At 43.9% G+C, this 15,592-nt stretch overlaps 1 protein-coding gene across 4 annotated transcripts in view; it reads left to right on the forward strand.

Annotated features, from left to right (window-relative positions):
* gabbr1b (gamma-aminobutyric acid (GABA) B receptor, 1b) overlaps nt 1–15,592 on the forward strand; it is a 102,728-nt gene that overhangs the window by 17,311 nt on the left and 69,825 nt on the right. For all 4 annotated transcript variants that reach the window (XM_040002589.1, XM_040002590.1, XM_040002591.1 and 1 more), the window contains exons 3-5: nt 10,078–10,248; nt 12,423–12,524; nt 15,095–15,160. In XM_040002589.1, the coding sequence (XP_039858523.1) occupies nt 10,078–10,248; nt 12,423–12,524; nt 15,095–15,160 (339 nt within the window). The remainder of the gene's footprint in view (nt 1–10,077; nt 10,249–12,422; nt 12,525–15,094; nt 15,161–15,592) is intronic.

The raw sequence follows: 15,592 nt of genomic DNA on the forward strand, positions 1-15,592 counted from the left end.
GCTAACCCCAATGGGATACTCCCGGAAGCGAAGTAACACACCCAGGAGTGTCGAGCCAAAGGTAGGACCAGCGCGGAGATGCTCATTCAGGCTGGTACCATTGTGCACAAAGGAACCGTTGAAGACAATGCGATTCTTGCCATTATGATGAACCATGTGGTGCGGTACGTAGCAGGTGCTACTGTATATCTCAATGTCTGTGATGGTCAGTTTACTCACATAGCCTGCATCCACCAGCTTTTTAATCTCCCGGTTATAGGTAGCTGCTTGTACAGGCTCCTTCAGCAGGCGCTTCTCCGTGGCTCGCAGGTGACCCAGGAAGGAGTCCTCAGTGGAATGAGGTGGGACTGGTTCCTCTTTCCACAGCAAAGGGGTGGTGTATCAGTTGATACCATCCACCTCCACTCTGATGGTCTTCTCCTCTAGCATCTTGACAGCCATAATATCTTGTTTTGAATGTGTGGCCACCCTCTCATTCTGGTATGGGAGAACATCCATCTGCCAGAGCTTGGCCACATTACTGAGAAGTTCAGCACAGGGAGTCATGGTGCTTGTGAGTAGACACTGAGGAGTGGAGGCTTGATGCAGAAGAACTTTGGCTGGACCCTGCAGAGTCCAACCCAGCCGTGTCTTGAGTGCAGCTGGTCATCCCCGTGGACCCAGATGTACAGACTCTATTGGAGTCAGGAGATGTGGGTAGTCAGAGCCAATCAGCAACAATGGTTGAGCTTGGTGAAACGAATGAAGTGGAAGACTTTCCAGGTGGCGGTAGGACCTTTGCAGTGCGTCAGCTGGATGTGAGTGTTTAGCGAGCCCAAGCTCAGTGGCAATGAATGCTCTGGGGATCTGGAACCGTTTCCAAGGGTCAGTGGCGGAGGCTATAGCGAAGGAAACGGAATGTCCTTCTACCGTTCTAATATCTTGTCGGATAGTTTGAAGTGCCAACTCCTCCCTCATTCCCTGAAGGCCCAGTTCTTGAGTAGCACTGTGAAGAAGGATTGTGTGCTCTGACCCATCGTCTAGGATGGCGTATGTCTCTAGCTTCCTTTTGCCATTATAGAGGCACACCCTGACCATTTTCAGTAGCATGCAACTGGTCCCCCTGGTCAGATCAACGTAGTACGTGACGGGTTGGACAGCTTCCTCCGCCGGTCTGTCAGAGCTAGTGGATCGCAATGCATTAACCTCATGCCTCCAAATGCACCTGATTGCATTGCTGGCATCTAGCTTTCAGGTATCATTGCTGGATGGTCCCTTCCGCATCTCCAGCACCACTTGCCTGTTCGACTCCAAGACAACTTCTGCTCCGTACTGAGCTTCTTGAAATCTGTGCACTGATTGAAATAGTGCTGAAGATTATTACAGAAGGGGCAGAATTTCTTTGGCTTCCCCAGTTTGGAAACTGCCTGCTTCAGAGGCCCTGATCCTTTAGCAGGAGAGTCGTAGCCCAATAAGACGGTCGTGGTCGCTGTTGCTGATCTCTGCTTGGGTCTGGCACCCTTCCCACGATCCACACGTGGCTCTCAAGGTTGCTGAGGATGATGGAAATACACATCATGATCTTGAATGCAGACTTCGTATTCAAGTCACTCTGCCAAATCTGCTAAGGTCGGGATTGGTGTCTGAAGAGGATTGATGAACCGCTTAAACTGCGCTCGATGATTGTGTGGCAGTTTGGACAGCAGTCTGGTGACGTGTGACCCACATTTCAGTTCTACTCTCCCCTCTTTCCCAAGCTTTCCAACATTCCCACGAGAGCCCTCACTTTCAGGGCAAAAAGACGGAGTGCTCGGCTGTCACCACTCCGTACAGGAGACTCAGACAACACGTCAGTGATCTGCTGCAGGGCAAGTTTGAGGTTGACCATACAGCTCTATCAGAGACGACATGGTCTGTCTGTATGTGTAGTAGCTATTGCTGTAGGAATCTGCAATCAGGAAGACGTCTTCCAACTTGAGGTGATCGACTAGGATCTGGTACTTGAAACGTTCAGTCGCATCATGACGCAGGATATAGTCAAGGGCCATTCGCAAACAAGCGAACTGGCTGGGGTCATCAGACGTGAAGTATGAAATGTGTGGTGTTGATCCCCGGAACACGGTCTCTGTACTCAGTAGAGGTTCGTGCTGACCATATTTCCTCCAGTCTTTGGAATCAGTTGGCGGCCAATGAGGTGGGTCCCCAGTCATCTCCTGGAAGCTTTCTGGTTGTTGGCGCTGAAAGGTGTATGGCTCTGCATATTCAGGGGTGACCTGTCTCTTCAAGCATGCTCCAGGGCCATACTCGTCCTTCACGTTAATTTTCCTGACCTGTTCAGTCAGAGGAAGTTGGCTGTACTGATAAGGTGACGTATGTCTGAAAGGAACTGAGGCTGCTGCACTAGCAGGAATCTCTGACATGGAGGTGGTAGGAGGGGGAATGGCTCATCACCCTGAGGATCAAGTGGAAGTGGTGCCTCTGGCCAAGGTAAATTCTGTATGTCATCCTCTGGTATGTGAAAGGAACGTACAGTGTGTAGGTAGGGCCTGGAGGCATGGTCAGGATGAGGAGACTGGTCCTGGGTACTTGAGCCTAGTGCTGAAGGTTGGGGAGCTGAAGACGACTGAGGGGCTGAGGACTGGAGAGAGAGAGAGCACCAAGCAAAGTCTGAACCTCTCGTCTGAGCTGATTATTATCTTCCTGCTGATAATACCACGTCTGAGGTGGGCCTTCTGATACTGCCCTTGTGTGGGCGTGGTGTTTTTCTCCGCTTCCTCCTCTCTTGCTCCACCCCTCTGTCTCTCTCTTGCTCTTCTCTCTCCCCAGGACACAGCTGCTGCTCATTGGCCTCATTTACCACCTGGGCCCAGTCAGCAATCACCTCTCTGAGGTTATATAAGCTGGGGATGGGCTGGTTGTGGGAGGGTGGTTTTCTCTGGTGTCTCCGCTTTGAGTGTTAGGTGTGTGATTGTCCTGCCTACAGTGTGGAGTGGTAGGAGCAGTGGGAGAGGCTTCTGGTGGTTTTCCTCTGTGCTGGTCAGTGTGTGATACTGGTCTAGGTGTGGAAAAGGCCTGCTGTGTGTGACCAGCCCCACTGTGCATGGCTCTTTGTGAGTAGTTCTTAACTGAGCAGTGGTTTTCCTTAAGTGACGGCGGCCTCCATTATTTGGTTTGGCCTGCCTGGTTACTTCTAGTATCAGCATTGCTGTCTTTTTCTGTTGAAGCCTTATAGTTGTTTTCTTTCTTGAAGTGGTCACCATCTCTTTGGGTTGACCTTGCTGTCTCTTTCTGTTGTTACTGTTTATATGATTATTGGGTTAATTATAATAAAGATTTATTTTGTGTTAAACACCTCTGCCTGGCGTCCTTTTCATTTCAACCCGGATTCAACTGTTACTGTCCCCCACCCTCTTCGCCTAGCTTTCATTTGGGGACTTAACAAAGTGGGGGCTCGTCCGGGATAGGAATGAAAGGAATTGAGTTGAGTACGAGTGTGAACAGGTGTTTATGTGTTGTGTGAGTGTCATTTGACTAGCTGCTGCTCTCCCCGGCTAGCACAGGGGAGTGTCTAGCTGAGCGTTTGCTCTTCCTTCAGACACTCGTTTTTTGTTTTGCCTTTGTTATTTTCGGAGCAAACCCGGGTGGGGATTAATTCCCTGTTGGGGGTAGGCTTTTCGGTGCCTTTGGCACTTGATGATTTGCCTTTAAAGTGGCCTCGAGCCTGGTACACTCCAGAAGCTAGGTCAGGCTAAATTCTGAGTAGGTAGGACTGGGGGGAGTGTGGGTAGAATTTTAGTTAATGGTTAACTTGACACAACACATTTTATTTCGTCTGTTTTTGGTTGTGTAGTGAAGGTGTTGTGTGGCCCTTTAGTGGTTCGTCTGTGTTTTGCGTTTCATGGACACGTTTGATATTGCTGGGTTTATGGCAAAGCCGTCGCTTGCCCTGCTGGATGTTTGTAGGAAGAGGGATCTGCATGAGGTGGCAACATGTTACGGGATCAGTGTCTCCGCTGGTCTATGCAAAGCGGAGCTGAAGGCCGCTCTGGTGTCTGGGTTGTTGGAGAAGAGGGTGGTTGTAATGCAAGAACCCCCGAGCACACCTGGTCCGGCTGGACCAAGTGCAGCACCTCATGTTCCAAGCCAGGTCGTAGAACCGTCAGTGTCTACACCTGTGGGCCAGGGGCTGTCCGAGGGCGGGCCAATGGCGCTGCCCCGTTTTGAGCCGCTCTCCACCCAGTCAACAGAGGGTTCTAAGCAGGATGCTAGGCTCAAAGTCCGTCTGGCTCGTCTCCAGCTGGAAAAGGAGGAGCGTGAGAGAGAGTTCCAGCTGAAAAGGGAGTTAGAGCTTAGGCGTTTGGACACGGAACTGGCTAGGGCTAGGGAGGTTGAGCTGAAGAAGGTGGAGGTGGAAACTAAGGTCAAGCTGCGACAGCTGGAACTCCAGCAGGCCTCCTCCCCTCCTGTGGCGGCTTTGCTGTCACAGACAGAGGTACAGTTTGATGTAGGAAGGAATAGTCGTCTGGTCCCTGTATTTCGTGACACTGAGGTGGAGACTTCTTTTGAATCATTTGAGCGGATAGCGACAGCCTTGCGTTGGCCGCGGGATGCATGGGCCATCCTGCTGCAGTGCAAGCTGGTGGGCAAGGCACAGGAAGTTTGTTCCTCGTTGTCCGCTGAGTGCAGTTTGGATTACGACAAACTGAAAAGTGCTATCCTGTTAGCCTACGAACTAGTCCCTGAGGCTTATAGGCAGTGATTTCGGGGGTTGAAAAGGGGGTGCAGGGTCAATCCTTCCTGGATTTCGCGAGGGAAAAGAGTGTCCTCTTTGACCGGTGGTGTGTGTCCAGCAAAGCTACTGACCTGGCGTCGATGCGTGAATTAATGCTGGTGGAGGAATTTAAGAACTGCATCTCCGAGAGGATTGCAGTATACCTCAGTGAACAGAAGGTTTCCTCATTACAGCAGGCTGCAACACTGGCTGATGAGTTTGCCCTCATCCATAAAACCAGTGTCATTAAGCATGGCCGACGCGACGCCTCAGTGAAGGTTAGTGATGTGCCAGCTCCACTGTACCCAAAGAGTGAGGTACTTGTGTCCCATCCCAAGGCAAAACGAAAGTGTTTTTTCTGTTTCAAGTCTAGCCATTTAGTAGCAAATTGTAAGACCTACAAACAGAAACAGTCAGTCTTGAGGGCTAGGAGTGTGCCTGCTAACAATGCTAATGCAGGCATGGTTTCAAGATCCAGAATAAAGCTCTGTTTCTTTTGCCACAAACCTGGCCACCTGATTGCTCACTGTTCAAAAGCCAACTCAAAGCAAAATCGATCTGCTTTCAAAAGAGTGAACTGTGGTTCACAAACGGACAACGTTGCCAATCCAAGGCGACAACTGGAGCATAATTGCTCGGTGATGTCATTTGGTCACTGTCAGAGATCGACTAATTGTAATCCGCCACCTGTTGACCGTCTTTCGGGTCCAGATGACCTGCAGTGTGACACATTGTGTACGACACAAACATTCAAACCTGCACCTCTGGCTAACCAGCATACCTGTCACCATGACCTAGCGAAGAAGCGTCTGAAAAGTGTTTCGGAAAGGCCTTCTAGCTATTCGCTGGGTTCTCCATATGTGATGGCTCAAAAAACACCTGGCTGTCACTTTGGACACTATTTTGAGGGACTTGAGCCAACCCCATTCAGTGTTTTCGACCCATCGAAAAGGTCTTGGCAGTTTTGGCAGGCTATTCCTAACCACCTGGGCCCAGTCAGCAATCACCTCTCTGAGGTTATATAAGCTGAGGATGGGCTGGATGTGGGAGGGTGGCTTTCTCTGGTGTCTCTGCTTTGAGTGCTAGGTGTGTGATTGTCCTGCCTACGGTGTGGAGTGGTAGGAGCAGTGGGAGAGGCTTCTGGTGGTTTTCCTCTGTGCTGGTCAGTGTGTGATACTGGTCTAGGTGTGGAAAAGGCCTGCTGTGTGTGACCAGCCCCACTGTGCATAGCTCTTTGTGAGTAGCTCTTAACTGAGCAGTGGTTTTCCTTAAGTGACGGCGGCCTCCATTATTTGGTTTGGCCTGCCTGGTTACTTCTAGTATCAGCGTTGCTGTCTTTTTCTGTTGAAGCCTTATAGTTGTTTTCTTTCTTGAAGTGGTCACCATCTCTTTGGCTGATTTATCATTAAAGCAGTGTTGCTGTCTCTTTCTGTTGTTACTGTTTATATGATTATTGGGTTAATTGATTATAATAAAGATTTATTTTGTGTTAAACACCTCTGCCTGGCGTCCTTTTCATTTCAACCCGGATCCAACTGTTACTGTCCCCCACCCTCTTCACCTAGCTTTCATGTGGGGACGTAACAGTCATCCTCTGGTATGTGAAAGGAACGTACAGTGTGTAGGTAGGGCCTGGAGGCATGGTCAGGATGAGGAGACTGGTCCTGGGTACTTGAGCCTAGTGCTGAAGGTTGGGGAGCTGAAGACGACTGAGGGGCTGAGGACTGGAGAGAGAGAGATCACCAAGCAAAGTCTGAACCTCTTGTCTGAGCTGATTATTATCTTCCTGCTGATAATACCACGTCCGAGGTGCCATGCTGGGGAGTCTGGTCAGATGGAGGGGCTGAGGTGTCAGGATGTGCCCATGGTCATCTGGGGAATAGTTGTGCGACACATGTGTCTGTGGTAGTGATCTCCTCGGCAACTGCACCAAGAAGTCATGAGGCTGCTCTGGAGCAGTAAGTTACCATACTGATATTCCTCAGTAAAAAGTGACCCACCTTCAACCCACAGTAGCGATGTCGTTCACATAAACACTCATCAACTGAGGTACTTTACAGGTTTGCCATAGTATAATTCCACGCTGACTGGAGCTCTGCCACCTTCTTAAATAGGACTCTCTTGATGAGGCCATCAGCTGCAGCTGGTGAAGGCTAACAAGCGGCAGGTGCGGCAGCCTCCAGTGTGAGAACACTTCTGGGTCGCGGTCCTCTCAGCGACCCAAAATATCCCGGAGCTCGTATGACCACACACAGGAAGAAAGAGGGAAAAAAGCAGAGAAAACCACCAAAAACACAACACACGGAAAAATAAACATGTCCAAAAAATACATGAGCCCTGGGTCCTTAGACCCAGGCCATGACAGGTTTATTATTTTTATTGTTTTTGGAAAACGATGGTAGTTATTATGACAGTGAGTCATCTTACACTTGTCTTACGCCATCCAATAGACAGATCACCTACACAGCTATGTGGCTGTCTGAGCTGAGAGCAAAGCACATGCTTTTGGGGATTTGGTTGTAAAGTGCACTGATTAAAAAAAAACATCTTTAAAAATTCCAGACGGTTTCCTTAATTTTTTATACACGTTGCTATTTTCATCTCGAGAGCTTTTGCTCCACTTCCTACACCAAAACTGGAAGAAGTGTTCACTTTGTGATATACTGCCTGAAAATATGTGTATTCAAAGGAAAATCTTAGATATCACATTTTTGTGAACTAGAGGTTCATAAATTCTTTAGCTTATCTCTGCAGCAGAGGCGGAGGCAGACATTTGATACACCCAGGGCTTAGCCCTAAAGGGTAGTATGCATGTGGGATGGGGGGGGGTTATAGGCTCTGTTTTGAGTTTTGTTCAAAAAAGGAGGACTTCATATAGGTTTTTAATTAAGCAGCAAGAACAAAGTCGGGGCTAAACCCCAATTCAACCAGACCCAGAACTGATTCGGAATTAAAACAGGACTACAACAGTTCAAAATCAGGACTACTGAGGACTTAACCAAGACAGAACCAGAATCAGAACTAGATGATAATAGCACTAAAACCTGCACTACACTTATTTTTTAATTCTACCAAAGTCCACTATTTAGATTCAGAAAGGTTTATATAATTATTTAGCCTTGCTGTGAAAACAAGCCTGCATAACTTAATAAATATAGAATTTGAAAAATAACAAACCTAAAAAGAAACACTAGGTACGAGATACATGAGGACCTATGATACGGTGATACTTTTGGTAAACAACCATTTGACTAACATGTGTGTCTCACCTGCTCTTGTTCATCTCTGTTCTGTCCTCGTTCTCCTCTCTCTCCCTCTTTGTTCTGACAATCAAGCCAAACACCAACATCATCAAATATACAGTTGAAACCAGATATTTATGTACTCTTCAGATAAAAACACAAACACTTTTTTAATTGTAACATCAAATCAGACTAAATGTTTATTTTTTAGATAAATATAAAAAACATATTTGTTAAATTTAAGAGTAAAGAGAGAAACTATCTGTATTTCTTAATTGCAAATGGCACCAAATTGTATTCAAATTTGAGCCACACTTATGGAGCTCCACAATTCTTTTCCTGGTGTTTTGGTTGATATCTCTTGATTTTCCCATGTCACAGAAACAGGCTCTGTGTTTTGCCTTATATGCATCCACAGGTGTGCCACCAATTTACTCACATGGACTCTACTAACCTATCAGAAGCTTCTTCAGCTCAGGATGGAATCGTCTGGAGATTTCTTATTAATTAACAATAAACTTAGTGTATATGTACTCCTAAATTTGATGAAAGAGATAAAAAACAGAAAGCTCTGTCTCTCTTTATTCTGACATTTAGCTAATTCAAAAGATAATTCAATATTTATTTATCCAAAACAAAGCAAGTTTACTCTAAACTGATGTTGTACAGTAAAAAAATGTTCTTGTGTTTTCCATAAAGTGTATGTAAATATCTGGTTTCAACTGTCAATATACTGCTGTGTATTGAAGTTCCTCTTGTTTTGCATAGAAATATACTGAACAACATACAAAGCATAATATATAAAATAACATCTACCTGAGTTTTTTTCTTTGAAAGAAGCTCCTTATGTCCATTCTTGTATATCAGTGCATTACTGAAACCGATTTATTTAGCCGTGGAGGGTAACAACTGAAAATATGAAATAAACACACATGTAAGCTAAGACTCTCTAAAGAAACAGCATTGTTGTTGTTCGGCTTTTCATTTCGCCATTTGTTGATTCACTTGAAGAGCAAGTAACGTAATATGGGTCAAGTGATCAGTTTGATATCAATCTTTTGTGATACACCGTCATATTTACATTATTTGTACAGTACGAATGATTTGCTTTGGTACCTGGTCAAACTTCAGTTCTCCTCTGTCTGCCTGGCTGCGTTTCTCCAACAGCGCACGCGCAGGCAGCAGCTGCCCCGCCCCCTCGCTCAGTCGCTTAGTGTCTGAGCTCGGATCATACCAATATTAAGGGGGATTTACGCACAGTCGTAAATTCCCACAGTGTGCACTATGTGCTTCGAATATTGTGTGTAGTTTTTGTTTTATACAGTTGTCAGCCAGGCATCTAACTATGAAAAAATTACTCTCCAAAAGACCCCGGGCTTCTGACAAAACAACCCGGGCTTAAGCCCAGTAAGCCACCCCCCCGCTCCGCCACTGCTCTGCAGCCTCTCTTTGCTCTTTATTTTCTAGGATGTCAGTAGGCTCACAGTCCTAAATACACTCATTTAAATTCTTGTCTCCAACATGATTTAAATAGAAATGGTGAACTGACTTTAAACCCCCCTTTAGAAATGCACTCCTTTCTTTTATTGCGATGGCTTCTGACCATGTTCATGTCTGTCAGAGTATTCTTTTCTGTGAAAACTATGACAGCAGCACCAAGTAATGTATCTCTTTTCAAGCTTAATTCGGATTGTATATGGTGACATTTCTGTCATCATTATGATAAGTGAGTTCACTAAAAGACACAATTGTTTTGAAAAATTAACTGCCATGTTTCAAGCATTTGACATATCTACATTCATTGTTATGCTGTCATGTATCCAAATTAATCTCACAAAGAGTAATCAGGAGGCCTAAAAGTGGTTCCTTTATTACAAAGAAGGTATACAGTAGGGGAAATAATTCCCCTGGTGAATTTGTAATTTTGCCCACTTGAAAAGAAATTAATAGTCTCTAGTTTTTACAGAAGTTTCCTTTTAATATATACAGAGAACATTAAAAAAAATTATATAAGCGTCATAAACTGATCTTTGGGGGTTTCATATTCAAACTAAATGCATTTCTTTGTGTCTTTACATCTCTTAGCTGTCATATGGCTCCAGCTCTCCTGCTCTGTCCAACCGACAGCGCTTCCCCACTTTCTTCCGTACTCATCCATCTGCTACACTGCACAACCCCACTCGGGTACAGCTCTTCCAGAAGTGGAAATGGACCAAGATTGCCACTATCCAACAAACAACAGAAGTATTTACCTCAGTGAGTCATATATTTCAATAATTCTGTGAACTCATGTACAATGAGGGGTGTGGTGAAGACACTACACTGGCCCCACCTTTAAATAGGAGCTCGCTAGTCAAAGTTTAGCTAAATGTATATTTAAGGATTTTGTTAGCACACAAGCAAAATTGTGAACTAGATGCATAGTCTTATAATATGCTCCACTCAAACTGTGTACTAACACATCCAATTACTGCAAGGGCAGAAAACTTAGCATGAAAAGCTTTCTGTCATTTTATAAAATAAATTACTCTGAATTCACTGAAGGATAAGACTATAATAATGTGAAATATTTTGCCATTTAAAACAAGAATAATAATCTTAAGCTTTTATTTTACTTTAAAAATGTCACGGTCCTGGGTCGGGTCGATCCAGCATTTTGAGTTTCTTATGTTTTGGTTTGTTTTTGCATTATGGATTAGTTATTCTCTGGTGATACTGTTTTGATTACAATTATATTCTGATTCTTTAGTTATCTGATGATGATGTTGATGACGATGATGATTATTTCTGGTTCAGGTTTTGTTATCTTGCCCTTATGTTTGGTTTAGGTTGCCTGTGCTTAGTCTTCTCTGCCCGTATGTTCCTCTGTTTGTCCATGACGTCATTATGCCTGTTTACGAGTCTGTCTCTGTCTGGCGTGTGCTTCCTGTTTTATTTTTGTAGGTCTGTGTCCTTTGTCAGTGCTTTCAGCTTTGTGCTCTCCCTGTCTCGTCAGTGTAATCAACGTCAGCCGTGTCTCCCAGCTGTTTCCTCTTTGCTCCGTTCACCTCTTGTATTTAGTGTCTGTGTCTTCCCCTACTCTGTGTCGCATCGTTAACGTCTGTTCACCCTCACTTGCTGCGTGTTTAGGATTTCCAGTCCTCCTGCATCTCTTTTTAGAGTTTTGTTTGCTTTTGTGAGTTTTATTTTATCTTGATGTTCTGCTCCAGCAATAAAGCTGCATTTTCTGTTTAAACCTCGTGTCCTGAGAATCCTGCATTTTGGGTCCACCACTCCTGCCTGCCTGCCACACAGCCGACCATGACAAAAAATACAACATGTTTTTTTTGCGACAGCTCACTTTGACACTAAAATATTTCACTCGAAACTAAATTTTATGGTTGCACCTTGTATTTTTCAATACTGTCCTGTGAAGTGGAAAGGACTTGTCCCCCAGGCTGCTTTCTAACATGTGTGTCACGGTACTGGGTCCGTGACCCAGTGTTTTATGTTTATTGATTAATCTGTATTTTTGGATTTAGTGTTATTCATGTTTTTGGTTCTCCTTATTGTTCTCCATGTGTGTATCCTTAAATTCTAGTCTTTAGGTTTCTGCTACTATGTGTTACACGTTTCATGTCTAGTCACACCTATCTCTATGTTTGTGCATCTCCCAGTCAGTCATGTCTCCATGTCTCATGTGTCTCATTCCCTCATTTCCTGTCTCACGCCACACATCTGCCAGCGAAGATGTGGCAATGTGATTGTGAAAGAGTTCTTTTTAACTCAAACCATGATCTGATCTACACAAGTAGTTTTGGGCCACAACATTTACCAAATTGTGAGTGAAAACAAAGTACAGAGACCTTCCATGGTGTTTATTAAAACCTGAGGAAAATTCTGCTGCTCATGTCATCACCCTGCTGGCTAATGATGACTTTGTGGTTTTTATAAGCACTACAGTTTATGACTATTTATGCTCATAAAAACAAATTTAAAATAAAAATCAATAGATAAAATGTTATTTGAGACAAGACAAATATGGACAAGAGAAGATGAGTGTACTTGTTGATTTCTCCAATATTATATGTATCACTGCGTGATATGTATAAGATTTTGTTCTCATTTCCATCACCATTTGCCATCTCTTATCCTCAACATATGGTTTTATGTCTCTCCTGATTCATTTTTCTCCAGGCTTCTATCTGTGCTGTTTTATCTGATTGTTAGTAACATCACCTCCACCACTCACCATCATTTTTCAGAATGACCAGTTCATCTTCCCCCTCACTACTTTGCACTTATTTCAGTTGCTGTTAACTGTTCTTTGCATTTCTTCCTGCTGCCTACTATTCCATTATCGTTCTCTTTCCTTTTTTAGTTGCTGTTTCTGTTGCTCAGTCCTCTTCTGTGTGCTTATTATTGTGCTTGTCTCTTTTTGTGTGTCACAGACTCTGGATGATCTGGAGGAGAGGGTGAAGGAGGCAGGGATTGAAATCAGTGTTCGTCAGAGCTTCCTAACCGACCCAGCTGTGGCTGTCAAAAATCTCAAGGTGCGAGTTCCCCAATCATTCTTACACATATCAGCCAGCTGGACACTGATCAGTCAGGCCTTGTCTGGCCAGTTAACTGCCAGAATGTTTGGATACTTGGCAAAAATAGGACAGAAATGTCAGAGGTAGCCTGCTGCTCAGAATGTCGAGTTAGTAACAGATGGAAGTTCTTCCCAATGGACGAAACTCTGGTGTAAAAAGTGTGATCATAATTGTATTGTAGTGTCCTTGGGATGTTTTCACACCCATTGTTTGTTTTTTCTGGTTGAAATCACTGGATGAGTTTGTAAGTGTGTAGATTTGGCCTGTACATAATGAGTAGATACAGTAAGAAGGTGCTGTGTTCTGGACTACAGGAGAAGCCAAAGAATTTACATTTATTTCATGGTAAATGGACTGATTCTTATATAGCACTTTTCTACCTCTCCCGGAGGACTCAGAGAGCAACTTTGGGTTAGTATCTTGCCCAAGGATATTTGGCATGCAGATTGGGGGAAGCGAGGGATCGAACCTTCCAATCAGCAGATGACCTGCTCTACCTCCTGAGCTACGGCCACCCATTGGGGTGGCCTGTACAAACCTTTGCACATCTATAGTATGTTCCTACATTGACAATACAGAGCACACGTGGCTACGGGACATTTTTTAGCCCAAACTTGTAACATACACATGGTTCAGATCAGGGTCGGATCTCATTCACACCATAAATAAAGTGCCCTGGAGTTTGTTTGGAACTCTACTGAGACCACCTCCTCCAAAGGGTCTCAATACGGTTGTTTTGATCCGCACACCAATGAACTTCACTGAGGGAGCCAGACCAGAGTTTGATTTAACACAGCATTTGTGAAAATACCCTTACGATGCAATTAATGATGGTCAAAATTTGTCCAACTCCTTGGAAAGCAATACAGTGACAATGTTTCAGTGTTGACAATGTTGATGAGTAACTGCAAATTTTGTAGTCAAAAACTCAAAATATTACTGTTACAAATGGCACATGGCATTGCAAGGTAAGTGAATGTTTATTTGCATTGTTTTAGTTTGTGCAGCTTTCCAGCTGCCTTCTTCAGCTTAACACAGCACACAGCTCTGCCGTCATCTGTTCATGACCTCAAGCTGAAGCGCACTTGGGTCCTGCAGCAGGATAATGATCCAAAACACATCAGCAAGTCTACCTCTGAATGGCTTAAGAAAAAACAAAGTAATGACTTTGTAGTGGCCTACCCAATGTCCTGACCACTGTCCGACTGAGATGCTGTGGCATGACCTTAAAAAGGCAGTGCATGCTTGAAAAACGCTCCAATGTGGCCGAATTACAACAATTCTGCAAAATGAATCGGCCAAAATTCCTCCATAGCGCTATAAAAGATTGCCAGTTACTGCAAATTTTCACACCATTGTGTTCTCGCATCCAAATGACTTCAGTAAGATAATGCTAACCTGCATACTACAGCTATTAAAACAGCACAGCTTCATAGTAGAAGAATCGTAGTTCTGAACTTACCTACCTACAGTTCAGGCTCCAAAACATTTGGAGCATAATATAACAATAGAACAAAGAAGCAGAGCAGCTAGAATGCTCTATCACAAGAATGGCATAACTTTCTCTGTCAAAAGTTCAGCAGTTGCTCTGTTCAGCTCCCACACACATATGGACTGTTATCAAAAGATGAAGGGTTACTACAAAGTTTTATTTATGACCCTGTACCATAAAAAGGTACATTTTTGTCACTATGAATATTTGATATGTTTAGTTTTATATTGTGAATTGTGTATTTACATTTTACCCCAGAATTGGGTTTGTACAACTACAGTCAAACCAGACCTTTGGTGCACTGTATTAAGTGGTGATTGTCTGGTGACCACTGGAAATAATGTTTATTCAGATAATTTTTTAAAATTACTGCCAAATGAAGTGACCAGGGTTGTTTCAAGATGGATGCCAAGTGTTAAGCCTAATTTCTAGGAGGAAATGAAGCTCGTGTGAAACATAAAAAATGTCGAATTCTCTTCTTTTTTTAAAAAAAAAATCCTGTTCTTTGATAGTTGACCGAACTGTTTAGAATGTCAGAAGAAAATCTACAGTAATAAACATAAACACTCTCTTTTTGGACATTTCTCACTCGGAGCAACAGAGCTGAGGAATTACTCTCTCTGAGCAGCACATTCTGTGTCTTATCTGGTTACGTTATCAGATATGTATTGTCAAACCAAAGATGGTCATTTTTGTCTCTGCACAGTCATCAGGATCCCAGACCTGGAGAGCTTTGCTGGCAACAAAGCTTGAGAAAGCTGAAAAAAAAAAAAAAAGTTCTGACATGTGTTGGCTGACTTGCTTTCTTCCTGCCACACACATACCTTACAATGACCCAGCCCAGCATGCCACCCTAGTTGTAGTAACACAAACATGGTAACAGGATAAATGTCTTGCAGTGGAGAGAACGTCTATTATTGTGTGATGCAGGATGAGGGTTGGCTTCTTTGTACCCAGCCCGGCATGGCTTTTAAAGTGTGTGTTCTGTCTCTTCTCTCTGTGACTGTGCTGTCTTCATTTTATTTTTACTTTCAAGCGTCAAGATGCCAGAATTATTGTCGGCCTGTTCTATGAGACAGAGGCAAGGAAAGTCTTCTGTGAGGTAATGTTCTAACCAGATTCATGTGTCTACTTTAAAATATTACATAACAGAAACATTTTAGGGAGGACTTTTTGGCCCAGCTTAAAATAATATGATAATAGTGGGATAATAAGGTGGAAATAAGCTGGTAATGTTATAGAGATAGCAAGTTATCACTTGTCAGTGATCAGCCAAATGATATTCAAGTAATTATCTTGGATCAAATTTATGTAACTGGGTAATAATAAACTAACACTTGATGTGGGAACAAACATGCCTTTCAGACAAAACCAATTAGTATTAGTATAACCTGGTAATATAGGTGCTGAACTCTGTCTCAGTCTGGAGTTGCCTCTGGTGAGAGGCGGCAGGCTGGGGGTGGGTATTCTAATATCCCCTCGGCTTGCTGCCGGTACGTTGGGGTTTTTCCTGGTGGATGAGAGGGTTTGTTCC

The sequence above is a fragment of the Simochromis diagramma genome, unplaced genomic scaffold (assembly GCF_900408965.1).
Source record: "Simochromis diagramma unplaced genomic scaffold, fSimDia1.1 OVJJ01000449.1, whole genome shotgun sequence".
NCBI lineage: Eukaryota > Metazoa > Chordata > Actinopteri > Cichliformes > Cichlidae > Simochromis > Simochromis diagramma.